This window comes from Rosa chinensis, chromosome 2 (assembly GCF_002994745.2).
Source record: "Rosa chinensis cultivar Old Blush chromosome 2, RchiOBHm-V2, whole genome shotgun sequence".
In the NCBI taxonomy this organism is placed as follows: Eukaryota; Viridiplantae; Streptophyta; class Magnoliopsida; order Rosales; family Rosaceae; genus Rosa; species Rosa chinensis.
In genome coordinates, this window is record NC_037089.1 from 41,419,042 (window position 1) to 41,435,766 (window position 16,725).

At 38.6% G+C, this 16,725-nt stretch overlaps 1 protein-coding gene across 1 annotated transcript; it reads left to right on the plus strand.

Moving 5' to 3' along the window:
• Positions 1–13,932: 13,932 nt before the first annotated feature.
• Positions 13,933–15,175, plus strand: LOC112188354 (transcription factor bHLH162). Its single transcript, XM_024327451.2, has 3 exons — positions 13,933–14,163; positions 14,262–14,612; positions 14,782–15,175. Exons 1-3 carry the CDS (start codon positions 13,990–13,992, stop codon positions 14,932–14,934), a joined length of 678 nt encoding a protein of 225 aa, XP_024183219.1. The 5' UTR covers positions 13,933–13,989; the 3' UTR covers positions 14,935–15,175.
• Positions 15,176–16,725: the final 1,550 nt, after the last annotated feature.

Below are 16,725 nucleotides of genomic sequence, written 5' to 3' on the forward strand. Positions count from 1 at the left end.
TGTTGAAGTATATGAGGAAAAGGTTGAGACGCCTTTTGTTGAGCAGCCTGTTCCACCTGAGGTTGTGGTTAATGATCCCGCTAGTCTGTTAGTGTTGGCGAGGGACATAAATAGGTTGGCAGCCTCCTGTTAGGTCCATAATTACCTACTAATTATTCCCCCAATCTTGCACTTTTGCTTAACCTTTGTGTTTATTTATATCTATTTATTAGGTTTTCCTTATCATGCTAGGAAATGATGGAGAAACATGGAAATGCACTAAAAACTCAACTTTAGCACATTTTCCTACTTCGGCTAGGAGAAACCGAGCTAAGCAAGGAAAGAGGAGCGGCAGACTGACCAAATGAACTCCAAATCAGTTGGAACTTTCCAGATCTATTCTAGACATCCTAAGGATAATTTTGTATGAAGAGAGTAAGAGCAAGTTCGGAGTGGAAGACCTTCAAAATAATCGTCCCAAGTTTTTGACTAAAAGACGAAAACTGCAAAACCGGACCTGTACGGATTCCGGCAGCAGTTCCGGCCAAACCATAATGAACTAAACTCTGAAATTTTACCAGGATGATCTACACTCATAAAGTAACATTTGTATGAAGAAGTCAAAGGTCAATTCCGAACTCTCAGTGGAGATTGAATTGAAGGAAGGAGAAGAAAGTTCGCAAACAGACAAAAAATGGGTCAACAGTGGTCAACACCGGATTTCGGACATTTTCGGCCGATTTGGCCGGCCGAGAACATGTGTGGAGGACAGGAAAGAGCTGATTAGGGTTAGAGACTTTAGGTGGGAAGACTTTAGGTCTGGGTTATTTTGAAATTCAAAAGTTGAAAGATAACAAGTGGTCCAATTTTTACACCTTACCCTTTTGTCTCTCATTTATTACCTTGTTTCCCTACACAATGACCCTTCTACCCTTACTTTTTCTTCTCCACCAAAATATCTATGGGCTTTCTAGGTCATTTCAATGTGGAGTTAAAAACTAGATCCACATTTTGTGCTTACACATTTGTCAACCACATCTAGCCCTTCATTCCTTTTGATCTCCACCCTTGATTTGAATTGCCTTGGCCTTTAAATAGCCCTTCCTCTCTCCCCAAAACCATGCTCCCCCTTGGCTCTCTCATTTTGGAGCATCAAAATCTATATTTTCTTTAGTTTTAGGTTAGTTTTTCATTCCTTGTACATAGTTCTTTGAGTTTTGTGTAAGAGAAAGGTGTCTAGCCACTTGGGTTTCACCAAAACCGAAGTTTCTACACATTTTGATCAATCACTTCTCTTGTTTCTCACACATTCAAGCCTTGTTCTTACTTTGTTCTTGAGATTTTGTGAATTTGTATAGTGATTTGGGTTCTAGAAACCGAAATCCCTATACTTTGAAGCATTTCTCTTCTCATATAGCATCTAGGAGGCAAGGGAGACATCTTGTGCTTTTGGTTTGGCTCCAAAAAGAGCTAAACTCATGGGTATATCACTTGTTCTCCACTATTTGCTCTCTTTTATTTGTTATTTATGATGTTTATGGCTTGTAATTGTGTAAATATGAGTTGTGAGTAGTTGAATTTGGGGTTAGGGCTTAGCCCTAGCCAAAATTGTGCACAAAACAATGTAATTTTTATGTTCTTTGATGGTTATGCATATTTTGAATCTTTTGGCTACTATATTTTCATGTATCCTAAGTGTGTTTATAGATTTATCACCTAGAAGCATGCTTTAGGAAATTGATGAATCGGAAACATGAACTTGATAAACTCTTGATTCCGTGAGCATGTGTAGCTAAATAGGTGGTGGCTTAGCTTATTCCTACGGGAAGAACTAAGTTGCTTGAATTTCTTACCTTGAAATTAAAGCATGATGTTGTGAGTTTAGGTTCCGGAAGAATTTAAGCTCACGGCACCATAGGCCATTTAGGATCCGGAAGATTTGAATGGTATAAAGGTTGTGTAATTTAGCTTTGCTTCAAAAGAGATTGTTAAATTGCATGACTAGTTGGTTTCTTAGTAGCTTTACCAAAGCACTAAGGGGAAATTTATCAAAACATGTTGTTACATTAATTTGGGGTTATATTATGTGCGTGAGTAAGGTTAGGTGTGATGTCTAAATCTGTATTTCTCTCTTACATCAAAGTCTCTATTTTTATTTTCTTACTTTATTTTTGTGCAACTTAATATACATCTTAATAATTAAAATCAACAAAGCCGATTCACCACTTTATCATTGTAAATATCATTATTGATAGTTTTGGCTTCCAAAGGGCCGAGACTATTAATTTGTAAAAAGATAGACTCACATGTGTTTTCTAGGTTTATTTTCACGGTAATCTAGCTTTGGGTAGAGTTACTCAATCCCTTGGGTACGATACTCTTACTTTTCCCCTTTACTATAACTTGACCTCCTAATCTTGGGAGTAGGTAACATCACACAAATTGCACATATTTTCACACTCGTGATGCAACCAACAAGTTTTTGGCGCACACTCTTTCATATCTAGTTCTTTGGTAGATGTTTTTGGGTTTGACTGCTATACCGGTTGCTAGATCTTTGGGTGTTACGTCACCTCTTTGCGTCTTTCTGTAGCTTAGTATGTTTTGTGATGATTGCCCTATTGTGATTTGTGGTAGAGAGTTCACTACATCTTTGATTGTGCTTCCGGATCACACGTATGATGTGATTTTGGGATTGGATTGGTTGGCCCCGAACCATACTGTAATCGATTGTTTCAAGATGATTGCCTTTTGCTGTGATCGATTGTTTCAAGATGATTGTGTCTTTTCATATTCCTGGACAACCAGTGTTTCACTATCGTTGTCTGAAGTCTGATATCGCCATGAGGGCAAGGATCTTGACACACATTTAATCAGGGAGTAGTACTTTAGGGATTGCAGGGATTCCTGTAGTTTCAGAGTATGGAGATATGTTCTAGGAGATACTGGGGTTACCTCCGAAAAGGGTAATGGACTTCTCCATTGATGTGATACCATTTACTGCACTTGTATAGAAAGCACCTTATCGGACGACTCGAGCTAAACTTCAGGAGTTGAAGATTCAGATTGAGGAATTACGAAAGATAATTCACTTCGATTATGTGTGGATTATCGACAGCTGAACAAGGTGACCATCAAGAATAGGTATCCCTTGCCTAGGATTGATGACTTGTTCGATCAGCTTAGGGAGGCTACGGTGTTCACCAAAATTGATTTGAGATTTGGATATCACCAGTTGAGGGTGAAGGATGAAGTTATTTCTAAGACAGCATTTAGGACCAAGTATGGGCATTATGAATTTCTTGTCATGCCTGTTGGTCTAACTAATGCACTCGCAGCATTCATGGACTTAATGAACCGCACGTTCAGTCCTTACTTAGATCAGTGTGTGTTAGTGTTCGTTGACAACATCTTGATTTATTCAAAGTCCTCCGACGAGCATGAGAAGCATCTGAGGGTTGTGCTGCAGATTTTGAGAAAAGAAGGGTTGCATGCAAAGTTTGAGAAGTGCTAATTTTGGCAAAAGGAGGTCAAGTTCCTTGGTCATGTACTTTCGAAGGATGGAGTTTTTGTGGATCCTTCGAAGGTTGAAGTAGTGATGGGCTGGAGTCACCCCACTACCGTTACAGAGATCCGTAGTTTCCTTAGATTGGCAGGGTACTACAGGTGATACATTGAGGGGTTTTCTAGTATTTCTTCGGCTTTGACCAAGTTGACAAGGAAAGACACTCAGTTTGTGTGGACGGATGAATGTGAGAAGGCCTTTAGTGAGCTGAAGACTAGATTGACTACGGCTCTAGTGTTGATTGTCCCATCTAGTGGTGGCAGCCTAGTTATGTACAGTGATGCATCTCATCAAGGTTTAGGTTGTGTGTTGATGCAGAATGGTGGTGTTGTCGCGTATGGTTTTAGACAGTTAAAGGTGCATGAGCGGAACTACCCCACTCATGATCTAGAGCTGGCTGCAGTGGTTTTTTCCTTGAAGATTTGGAGGTATTATCTTTGTGGTGAGAAGTTCGAACTCTTTTCTGATCATAAGAGTTTGAAGTATCTATTCTCCCAGAAGGAGTTGAACATGAGGCAGAAAAGATGGATGGAACTCATCAAAGACTATGATTTCACCTTGGAGTATCATCCCGGAATGGCCAATGTAGTGGCAGATGCTTTGAGCAGGAAACCTCGAGGGATCACAACATCACTTATAGTCCAAGAGTGGCTCATGTTGAAGACTACATCTGAGTTTGATCATATGCCCATAGGAGAAGGAAAGGGAATCCTTCTCGATAGTATCACTTTACAGCCGACCTTGATTTCCAGGATCATTTAGAGTCAAACACATGATGAGTTCGCTCAAATGGTGATTTCTGAGATGATTCTTGATGCCAAGGAGGAAGGTCCTGCTGAGTGGACAGTTAGAGCTAATGGTGGATTGAAATTTTGATCATTGAAATTGTATGTCCTGGGTGATGATAATCTCAAGAAAGAGGTCATGCGAGAAGTACATCGATCTCGATATACGCTACACCCAGGGAGTACCAAGATGTATATGGATCTACGAAGACAGTTTTGGTGGATTGGGATAAAGAGGGATGTGGCTGAGTATGTATCCAGGTGCCTTACTTGTCAGCGGGTGAAGGCAGAGCATCAGAGGCCTGCGGGGATGTTGAAACCTTTACCGATTCCAGTATGGAAATGGGAAGAGATCTCCATGGACTTTGTGACCAGATTGCCTAGATCTAGACAAAGTTATGACTCTATCTGGGTGATAGTTGACCAATTGACAAAGTCAGCACACTTTCTTCTTGTGGCGAAGACTTATTCAGGTGATGCGTTGTGTAAGTTGTATCTTAATAAGATAGTGAAGCTTCATGGTGTGCCTATTATTGTCTTTGATCGGGATGCTCGTTTCACTTCAGAATTTTGGCGTAGATTCCATAATGCTTTCGACACATTTTTTGCTATGAGCACTGCATTTCATCCACAGATAGATGGACAGACCGAGAGGGTGAACCAGGTGATAGAGATATGCTTAGAGCATGTGTTTTGGACTTCAAGGGAAGTTGGGCGGATCATCTGCCATTGGTAGAGTTTGCCTACAACAACAGTTATCACTCCAGCATCGGTATGGCTCCATATGAGGCACTTTATGGTAGGCCATGTATGACTCCAATCTGTTGGGCGGATGTTGGAGAGAAGGAGCTCTTGGGTCCTACGTTGTTAGGGAGACTACAGAGAAGGTCAAGACCATCTGAGATAGGATTCGTACTGCACAGAGTAGATAAAAGAGCTATGTCGAACTGAAGAGGAGACCGTTGGAGTTTGTGGTGGGTGATCATGTATTCTTGAAAGTCTCACCTATGAAAGGTCTGGTGAGATTTGGCAAGAAGGGGAAGTTGGCACCGAGATATGTTGGACCCTTTGAGATTTTGGAAAGGGCCAGAGACTTGGCGTATCATCTTGCTTTACCAGTTAGCATGTCCGGCGTACACAATGTCTTCCATGTGTCCATGCTCAGGAGATACATCTAAGATGAGTCCCATGTGATTGATCATGGTACTATTGAGGTGAATCCGGATGTGACCTTCGTTGTTGAACCTGTTCGTATCTTGGATAGGTCCACGAAGAGGCTTTGTAGGAAGGAGGTTGTTTTGGTTAAGGTGTTGTGGAGTCATCATGATGAGGGTGATGAGTCATGGGACTTAGAGTCTAACATGAGGGCGAAGTACCCACTACCATTTGTCGATGAGTTTACTTGAATTTCGGGACAAAATTCCATTAAGGAGGGTAGACTGTGAAGACCCAAAATTCTTAGTTAAATATTTTGTTATTCGATATTTGTTCAATTATATGAAATATGAATTGTGGGCATGATTCGTATGTCATTGTATGAGAAATTTGGTTTCGAATGAGTTTATTTTCGAAACAAACGTTATTTAGGGGGGGGGGGGTCACCAAAATCGACTTTTTGTACTTATGAAATTTGGGAAAACTTCCTTCACGAAAGTTGCAGAGCTCGTCGATAAAAGTTCGTGCATATGACGAACGCAAGAATCAGAGTTCGTACGAAGAAGTTATCGCGTTCACAAAAGTTTCAGAGCCCGAGCCGAAAACAGAGCAAGGAATCTCCGGCTCCGTTCTCCCTCCTCCGGCCACCAAACCACCTCCCACGGCTTTGTCTCGTCCTTTCGCAGTTTCCAGTGGCACCCTTGCGCTGCAGCAAGGCCTGCAGCGGCGGCGGGAGCACGTTTTCGGTTATAGGCCGATTTGGGTTCCAATCTAGATTTCTCCTAGCTTCGGCCACCAAAACTTGAGTTTCTTGACTCGTTGAACTCGCCTCAAGCTCCTGATCACGCTCCAAGAAGAACCGGACCCGAAACGATCGATTTCACATTGAACGGAGGCTCGTAAGAAAATTGGAAACATTCCGGCTGAACTGACTGATTTCAGGTATTTTTGATATCTTTCCGTCGTTTTCTGACTTCATGCTAGTTATGAAACTTGCTCAAAATGATGAAATGAAGGGGAGCAGCCCGGCCTCGACGCCATTGGCGGTGGCCTGTGACGGCTCTGCCACTAATCCCGGTGGGCTTTTTCGGCAACCTCCGGGGGTCCCAAGGGCAGTTTCTGCCCATTTTTATGTTCTACTTGTTGATACGATCATTTCGATATATAGCATGTGAATTTTGGAGATCGTATGATTAAGTTATGAATTTTACAATTTCGATCGATTTCTATCATTCCATTTGTGATATGTGAAGATCGGATATGATGATCGTAGGACTGTCCCAATGACTTTGTGTGGTCACGGGTGAAGATCCGACCGTTGGATCTTCATATAAGTGTGTTTTTGAATTGTACGCTAAGTTAATTATTGTATTTGGTTAGGTGATTGACGGTTTGAGTTGGAGGACGATTGTGAACCGTATTTTAAGCTATTGAGAAGACGCAGCGGGATTGGAGGTGAGTAAATCTCACATAGTTCATTTACGAACCGAATTTCCTTATTGCACAATTAATTGTTATGTGTGAGAAAATGGTTTTAAGAAAATGAGATTTAAAGTATATAAGAAAATGAATTTCTTGGTTTTACAGCGTGTGAACTATAGTTGGTATTAGTGGTCATTCCTGAGTGGATGATTACCATTTACCAATATATATATATATATATATATATTTACGTGATTTTATACGGAATGGTGTGACATTGAAATATGTGGTTTTTTGATGAGTTCGTTTATATACTTGAATGAAAGATTTATTAGCCATGAATATTATGATAATTGGTATTGTTGTGAGTATGATTTGGGTGGAGACGTGATAATGTGAATCGGGTGGGATTCTGTTTATATTTTGTTCTGCTGACTGAAATGTCCAAAGTTCGATGGTTATAATAGGTTTGTTCTGAGGGCAGAAATGTCCAAAGTTCGATGGTTATCATTGTGATAAACGAAGTATTTTTGTTCTGCAAGCAGAAATGCCCAAAGTTCGACGGTTATAGTAGTAACCGAAGTATATCGGATGCTTGCACCTGTGCCAAGGTGACAGGTAGCGATTCAGATAGAGCTATAGTCTGTTGTGGGAGTACGGTCATGGTGGTAACTAGGTTATTGCATTGTGAGTACTTTGTGCCACGTGAGTTGGGTTGGTGATTAAATTATTGGGGTTGTTGTGTGTGTTCGGATTGTTGGATTGATTTACTTGAATTAAAAGAATTGTGATTTAATAAATCAACCGTTTATTTCTTGTTTACTCACACGAGCTTTCTGAAAGCTTACCGGGTTTTGTGTTGTTGCAATCCTGGTACACTATTTAGACGGTATAGCAGATGATCCTGCAGGTCAGGATAATCATGGAGGAGAGCGAGCTGAGTAGGGGTTGAGACCAGCACTTGGTCTGTTTTGGTGTGTTTTATAGACTCTTCTGAGCGTAACATTTTATCTATGTTGGTATTGTAATAATTGACTCGAGAGATAGTTTGCTACGAGGTTTGTATTATGGTTTGTGAGACATTGGTTAAGAAAAAAAAAATTCATGACGTTATTTGCATTGGTTATTATTCATGTTTCGGATTTGAATTTATTATTCAAAATTCGGGACGTTACAGCTGATTGGCCATGTCAGCCTCACTTAATATAATACTTGAATGTCTTATTGGAGTGAAATTTGGTCTTTCACCTTCTTGAAGAATGTAATTGGGTGTATTGATGAGGCGTGAAATCCACACTGCATTTTTTTTTTAAGTCACTCTGCATGTTTCTATTTTCAGTAACTTAAATATTGTCTTTATACGAGAATTTTAACCAAAAAGAAAGAAAGATAGAGTGTGGACTACACAGTAGGGATTGTGGATTTCACTCCCCGTATTGATAATTATACCCAATATAAATTACTGAACTACACATACAAGATTAGTTTAACAAAACTGAATGTGAGAACAGGCCATGTGGTGCCAATTATGACCAGGAGAAATCTTCAAGGAAATATGGAGAGAATTAATTGACCTTTAAGAATATGTAATTATAGTCATTGTGACTTAGACATTCCAACTCTTCTTTTAGACCATAAAGTCTGATCTCATTGCTGAAATAGAAGATCTAATTGAATTTATCTTCGGATGTCACTTGGTTAGAGACCGCAATGGTATCTTCACCTCCCAACTTCATTAACAAGGTGGAGAGATGTGGAAAAAGATAGTTTATCTCCGGAAAAAAAAAAAAAATTTCTTAGACTTTCATGTTATATTTAATTAGATCTGTCAGTGAATTGAATTTTGATCGATTCGTTGTTAATATAACTTATATTAATTGCATTCCACTGCTGAGACTATTTATTAGTGGTATATGAATTTTGTAGTCGTTCTTAACCACTGTAGTAGTCGCAGCCAAGCTAAACAATTACCACAAAAATCAACCCCGCAGCAACTCCAGGGCTTAGCAACTAGTTCTTATGTCTAAAATTTTATAAGGCTCAATTTTCAATAATTACTACTCCTTGTTTAATAAATAACAGAATTATAAATTGATAAAAAAAAAAAATATGACGCCTTCTGTCAAGTGAGGGCCAAGGAGATTGACTTGGTCGCCTTCCCTTGGGGACAACTCTACTTAGGGTTGGGACTTTGGACCTGAGGAATTGAGAAATTGGCCCGAATCAAACCGGAACCGACAGTTCCATTTGAGTTTTTCTCTTAATTTTTATCTTCAATTCAGGCTCAGTTCTCGTGGAGCATTTTTCAGTTCGGTTCCGATTCTAGTGTTTAACTTTTAGTTTTACACAAACCGATATAAGGGTCTGTATACTCTATAAATTTATAGTTTTATTACATTAGGTGGCAACTTTTCAGTGTGCAAGGTGCAGTAGACTTGCCCACACATTACCACTAACAAAAGTATAAAACCATAATCTGCCTTTACCCACTCATATATTTCGACATCTCTCTTTCTCAGTTGCTTACATCATTCACCTTTCTCAATTCTCTTTATGTTTATGTCATCTCATCTCTACCACAAACCAATCTTCTTCCTTTTCTTTCCTTGCCTTCTTCATTTTCTTTTCCTTTTCTCTTCTTCTGGTTAGTTACTGTTCTAGTCTTCTAGAGGTGTGAACCGATCTTCTCGACTTCTTCATAGCTATTGGTCGGAGGTTTCTCTAGATCTACTGCACAAATTTGTATTTTACGTACATATCTTTTTCGGCAAGGAATCTAACAACATTGTTAGATCAACTCAGATTTCAAACACAAATGAAGAACTGAGAAACTGAACAGATTTTTGTCGGGTAGGGTTTTGCTTGGTTCAAGAGGCTGAAAATCATCAAACCAACCTGATCTTTATTTGTTTTATCGATTTGGTGTTCATTTCGGCTATGACGGCTAGGAAACCGACTTGAGCCCAGCCCTAGCTCTACCAATATACTCATATCACAAGTGCAGATGGCGGGTGTGCTACGGGGTAATAATACAACGCTAATTGGCCTTGTCAGCCTCACTTGATAATAATGCTCGAACGTCTTATTGGAGTGAAATTTGGTCTTTCACCTTCTTGAAGAATGTAATTAGGTCTATTAATAAAGAGTGATATCCACGCTTCCTATTTTACAATTCACACTGCATTTTTTTTTTTTTTTGTGAAAAGTTACATTTCATGTTTCTATTTTTAGCAACTTAAATTTTGTTTTTACTAACCTAAATTTTTTGTCTTTATACGAGAATTTTGTCAAAAAAAAAAAATAGATGAAGTGTAGATTACACATTAGAGAGTGTGGATTTCATTTCCCCTATTGATAATGATACCCGATATAAATTACTGAACTACTCACACAAGATCAGTCGACCAAAACTGAATGTGAGAGCAGGCCATGTGGTACCAATTATGACCACGGGAATTCTTCAAGGAAATATGGAGAGAATTACTTGACCTTTAAGAATTTATAATTATAGTCATTGTGACTTAGACGTTCCAACTCTTCTTTTAGACCATAAAGTCTGATCTCATTGCTGAAATAGAAGATCTAACTGAATTTATCTTCGGATGCTACTTGGTTAGAGACCACAATGGTACCTTCACCTCCTAATTTCATTAACATGGTGGAGAGATGTGCAAAAAGATAGTTTATCTCCGGAAAAAAAAAACAAAAAATCTAAGACTTTCATGTTATATTTAATTAAATCTGTCAATGAATTGAATTTTCATCGATTCTCGCTGTTAATATAACTTATATTAATTGCATTCCACTGCTGAGACTATTTATTAGTGGTATATGAATTTTGTTAGTTAACCACTTTATTAAAGAGATTTATAAGTTTAACCATTGATTTTATTAATAGATGAAATTCTAGCGTATGTAATATACATTAGACTGATATAAGATGAGATTTTAATCAATTTCAATAAAAAAAAAAACATCGAAAAGAAAGAAGGGTAGTCATATTAGTGTGCTATATGGACTTAGTTAGTTACCCACCATATTGAAGAGACTTGTAGGTTGTAATTATTGACTTTATTGATAGATGAAATTATGGTGTACGTAATATATGTTAAACTGATATATGACGAGATTTTAACTAATTTCAACAAAGAACATCGAGTGGTGGGCTCGCAGAGTGTGGTAGAGCATTCACCTTCAGGTTTGAGGGTGAGACTTGCTCCCTAAATCGTCCACTTCTGATGAACTAATATCGCCTCATCCCTTATTTTTATTATAAAAAAATAAAATAAAGAACATCGGGAATAAAAAAAAAAAACGTTGTCATATTAGTGGTATATGGATTTTGTTAATTACCCACCTTATTAAAGAGATTCAGACCTATAACTTTATTAATAAATAAAATTCTAGTGTGCATAATAAGTAATATATAAAGCGTCTCCGAGCTTCTCGGAGCGACTTTGGTTTCGAAACCTAGGTTTCGACTGGCGGCGACGTTCTTGCTTCAGGCAAGGAGGCGTCCGTGGAGCGGCGAGGGTAGGCTGCGGCGCGGAGCGGATCCTCAGCGTCGATCGTGGGTTGCGGCGAGAGGTTTTTGAATTGGAGGCCTCTCTGACCATGGTTTTTTCTGGGTTCGATCCAGCCCGTGAGAGTCCTACGGTGTCGGCGTGGAGGCGGTGGGTTGTGGACGACTTCGATCTCCCTGGTTTCGACTGTTGTGCAGGTGCTTGAACTTAGCAGAGCTGCATCGTTGTGTCATCGGAGGTATCAATGAGTACTGTGCAGGTAATCGGATTGTAGAGTGTAGGTCTGGGATCTCTGCAGTGATTTGATTTGGCTGGTGGTTTAGCTTTGAGTTGCACCGGGGCTTCTGCTCGAAGTTCTGCTGCTATGGAGGATGGGCTGGTCGCCGGAGGGCCTTACGGCGGCGGAGGCAGCACGGCTACAGTGGCCTAGGGTTTCTGCCCTCTTGGCTCGGGTTTGGCCTTGGGCCCTTGGGCCTGGGGGTTAAGCTTGGGTTGTTGGGCTCAAATCTGTGGGCTCAATTTTATGGGCTTAGGCTGATGGGGCAGGAAAACCTTCCTGTTGGACAAGATTCGATTTGGGCTTGGGCTTACGGGCTTGGACCCAGGTCGAGGCAAGCTGGGCCCTAATGTATTAGGGTATTGAGCCTGTGTGAGGTTGGATAAACTTCTATGAGTCTTCTATGACGTTTCTAGTTTCTTGTTTGTACCACAATTGCGTGATTGACAAGTGAGGGCTAGTTGAATGATTTCTTTCCGTAGGAGGCGAGGTTTTTTCATTCTTGTATAGGCTCGCTTAAATGTGAGCGTCCCAGTGATCCTTAATAGTGTGCTTTAGCTTAGGTAGATTATCCGGATTTTCTTGCCGGATTTCTTATGTAAGTTTTGATAAACTATAGCTTTTTTGATGTTGATCTAATGATATCAACTTTTATTTCAAAAAAAAAAAATAATATGTAATATATGTTTTTGCACTTTACGATATTTATGGTATTCCTACCTACTTCCCATAACAACCACATGGATCACTAATGGTGGGTTTTTTTTTATTTTTATTTTTTAATTTATGAGAAGAAGATCAATAATTGTGGTTGACTCGTCTATATTTGTCTAGACTATGTACAGTAAGTGGGCAGGTCAGGGTCGTTAATGGAAAGACTTGAAGGTCAAAGTCTATACCAATGGCAATGAGAACCCGCCGAAATATACACAGTAGTTCACAACGTTCCTGTTCTTCTGAGGCTTAACCCCTAACTAGGCTCCGCATCCAATGCACACATCACCACACACTCAAGAGTCAAGACACAGACAAAGGAAGATTCATGATCATATATCGTGCACTATAAGTTAAAATTAGCCTTATCAATCAATCAATGCTGCTGCCTCCATATAAAGCACGTGCTTCAATTTGTTGCCGCAAAATATTTGGTGTTCTTTATCTGCCAATTACATGTTCATATTATGTTGATATTTTATGATTAAATGTCATTGTCTTTTATTTAATTTTTTTCATTAATAAATCAAACTCATCATTCTATCATATTTGTCAGACTCCATTGTTTTAATTTTACCCTGAATTGCTAGTTGACAACTAAATTTTCTAAATGCATATCTTTGCATATAGAAAATACGAGTAAAAGAATTTCTTATACTTTAAATAATAATAAGATATGGAAGCGAAATTCTAAAGAACTGCTCACTTATTATCCAACTCGATTGATCTGTGGCTATAAGTTTACATATTCTCATCTCGCTTTCTTTGACAAGTCAGTTTTATTGTATTTAGTGACTGCTTATGCTCGTTGAATACCAACTATTACTTCGAGTCTTGATTATTGTGTTGAGAGTATCGACCGAGACGATGATCTTTCGGTTGCAAGCCTTTTGGGCCAGTTGCTCATCACAGTTTGGTGTTTTTTTTGGACAGAAACAGTTTGTTTTATGGGAAACGTTTGACTTTCTTGTAATAGGTTAAGATGGGCAGAATTAGGTCAGGATGTTTGAGTAATGTCCATTTCAGTCAAAGCTTGAGGAGAGGTCATTGTGTTTACTGAGATATGCGCCGTGGTTTCTTTTAGAAATGTAATAAGAGTACAAAAAACCGCGTATGAAGTATGAAAATATGAACTGCATGTGAGGCCTAATGCATTATGCCCCAAAAGCAGTTAAGCATGCAGCAAAACAAGTCTTTTCCTGGAAGTTCATATAATCCACACGTGTCTCTCTTTATGTCTACTTTTGCAAATGAAAATTCCAACTTGACGGCTTCTCTCTGTCACTCTTTGTTGCTGATGATGCGTCCTAGATGACGATCTCATATAGCGTAGCTCATCCATTAATCACTACAGGCTTGTGCTTCATCATCATCATCATCATCATCATCATCATCAAGAAAATTCAACCCTCGCCCCTACTGGTAAGTCATCCATCACAATGCACTAGCTCCTCTGCTTGCACTTTTTCAAGAGTATATATATATATATATAGATCCATCGAACTGACCACAACCAACACATACAGCTACAACATTTAAAACCCTATCTGCTTGCTGGTCTCTTCGTTCATGGGAATTTTGGTGCTTAATTTGCAGCCCGACGTCAAACAAGTAATGGATAATACTCGAGCAACAACATCAGGAACCAAAGTAGAACGGAGGGTTATTGAGAAGAACAGGAGAAACCACATGAAAATCCTCTACTCCCACCTCAACTCTCTCCTCCCAAACCAAAATTCCAAGGTAATCTCCATCTCCATATTTTGCTTGCATTCAACTGACTTTTGAATTTCATTTTCATGTGATTAATCCCATCAACTACTGGAAACTAATTAATGCAGGAACCTCTGAGTCTGCCTGAACAAATAGATGAGGCAATTAACTATATCAAAACCCTGGAGTCGAATCTGCAGAAATCCAAGCAGAAAAGGGACAACCTAAAGTTTGGTAGGAAAAGATCATATGAATTATGCAGCAGCACCTTTGAGACCAGATCAGCTGCCCCCACAAAATCGCCGCAAATTCAAATCCATGAGAATGGTTCCACCCTAGAGGTTGTTTTGAGTACTGGCCTACACAATCAGTTCATCTTCTACGATATCATTCGCATACTTGACCAAGAACAAGCAGATGTAGTACATGCTAGCTTTTCAACTTCCGGAGACTCCATACTTCACCTAGTCCGTGCAGAGGTACGTGTCTAGCTAAGTCCTTTACTCCCATCATATGCTCTCGCTATGTATATACAAATCGATCGATCTATTTCTAGCTTCCTCGGAAAACCTTACAACTTACTCCTGATTAATTGCTGGCACTAGTTAAAATGTGGCTTAAGTTCATTGCATTATCTTATGTATGTAGCTGGGCAAGTCGATGCTTGATTTTGGGGCAGCAAGAATAACTGAGAAGCTGAAAAGAATTGTCAATGGATCCGCAAGCGATGAAGAACTACAGCATGATGATCAAGACTACTTTTGGGACTTCCAAATCCATCCTCAGATGTGGGATTTCTGATCTGAGTAGTATTGCTTGCAATTAATCGATCGATAAACGAGTCACTAATTCGGGTGTCCAGAATTAGAAATATTGGGCATTAATCGAAAAGCTAACTAGCTGGATCATGTATTCTATAGGACATGCGTGAAACTATAGTGAACAACATTGTGTGTTATTCTAAATAAACATTTCTAACGTATGTGAGTGAGGATTAATTGAACATCTTATATGTCAACTTGTTACTTGCATCGTTAATTCATGAACCCCAGAACTCATAGAACTTTTGTTTTGCCTAAATTTTGTCAGCGTTTCAGTTATAACTAAAACTCCTCATATAGATAATTATCTGAACTTTTTTCTCAAAACGTACAGTTTTAGCTAAGTACTCCTCAGAAGCAAGGCTTTAGGGAGAAAGACTGTCATTTTTTTTTTAAAGGAGGAGAATGACTGTCATTAGGGCTTTAGAGTTTCCTAATCTCTAAAGGGACGTAAACCTACCCTAAACCTTAGAGGGTGAACCCTAACTCATTTGGTCATTTCCCTTTGGTACATTACATACATATATATTTGTGTGTGTGAGAGTGTATAGAGGACCTCCTTAAATGATTTAAGGATTTTTATTATTTTTTATTAGTATATGACCTAATCCAACGATTTCAAGTATTGATTCTTTAAATTTTAATGTAAAAATTGTGTCTATAAAAAATAATCAAATTCATAATTATTTGGTCATTAAGAATGAACAAGCAAATGTAGCTTGATTAGAACAATGGTGCTAATCAAATGTGATTAAACCTTTTCCAATCGATTTTGCTAATTTTTTGTTAGATTCATGTGTATATGTAAATAGAGAATGAGTGATTTATATTATTAAAACTAAAAATATGAGCATCCTTTAAATTTCAAGTTTAAGGTGGTCATATCTAGAACCTCCCCATATATGGGGTTGTCTATGGTTAAAATGTTTATCATACACTCATTTTACAATAACTGGAACTAAATTTACTATATTGACAACAAATTTATTTACACTATTTACATATAATATATTGAACTAAGTGACAACAGTGAAAATAAATTTGTTCACAAACTTGTAATAAGGTTGTAATTACTTCTAATAAAACTAAGATTACACAAAAAATGTTGCTACAATGACAACAAATTGTTGTCACATCTATAAATTTGTATATGATATACATGTACGTGTTGTAAAATTTTCCATGTATACCTATAAGAGAAAATTTTACAAACAATACCCTAAATAAAGTTCATTCATCATTTTGGTACATTACATTTAAAAAATATCATACTAGTATATCAACTTTTAAACTCGACATAATTTTCATACTCTCTGTCTATAACGGTTCATATCCTCTATCTATAACGGTGTAACTTTATTGCCACGTAGGCTATTTCATGGGCATTTAATCTTTTCATTCTCTCTCTCTCTCTCTCTCTCTCTCTCTCTCTCTCTCTCTCTCTCTCTCTCTCTCTCTCTCTCTCTCTCTCTCTCTCTCTCTCTCTCTCTCTCTCTCTCTCTCTCTCTCCCTCCCTCCTGAACCCTTCTCTCCATGTCTACAACAATCTGAGTCTGAAGACATCATCTCCGATTCATCTTTCTCTGTCGAGAGCCCACACCACCAAAGAAGCAGCGGTTGGGTTACAATAGACAGGCTCATCATGGAATTGATGAAGATAGTGAATTTCTCCTCTGTTTGGTTGCTCTCAATTTCAATTTTTTCTAGGTTTTGGTCATTAAATTGTATCATCTGAAAGATAGGGCGTTTTCTTTAACTCCATTTGGTTACT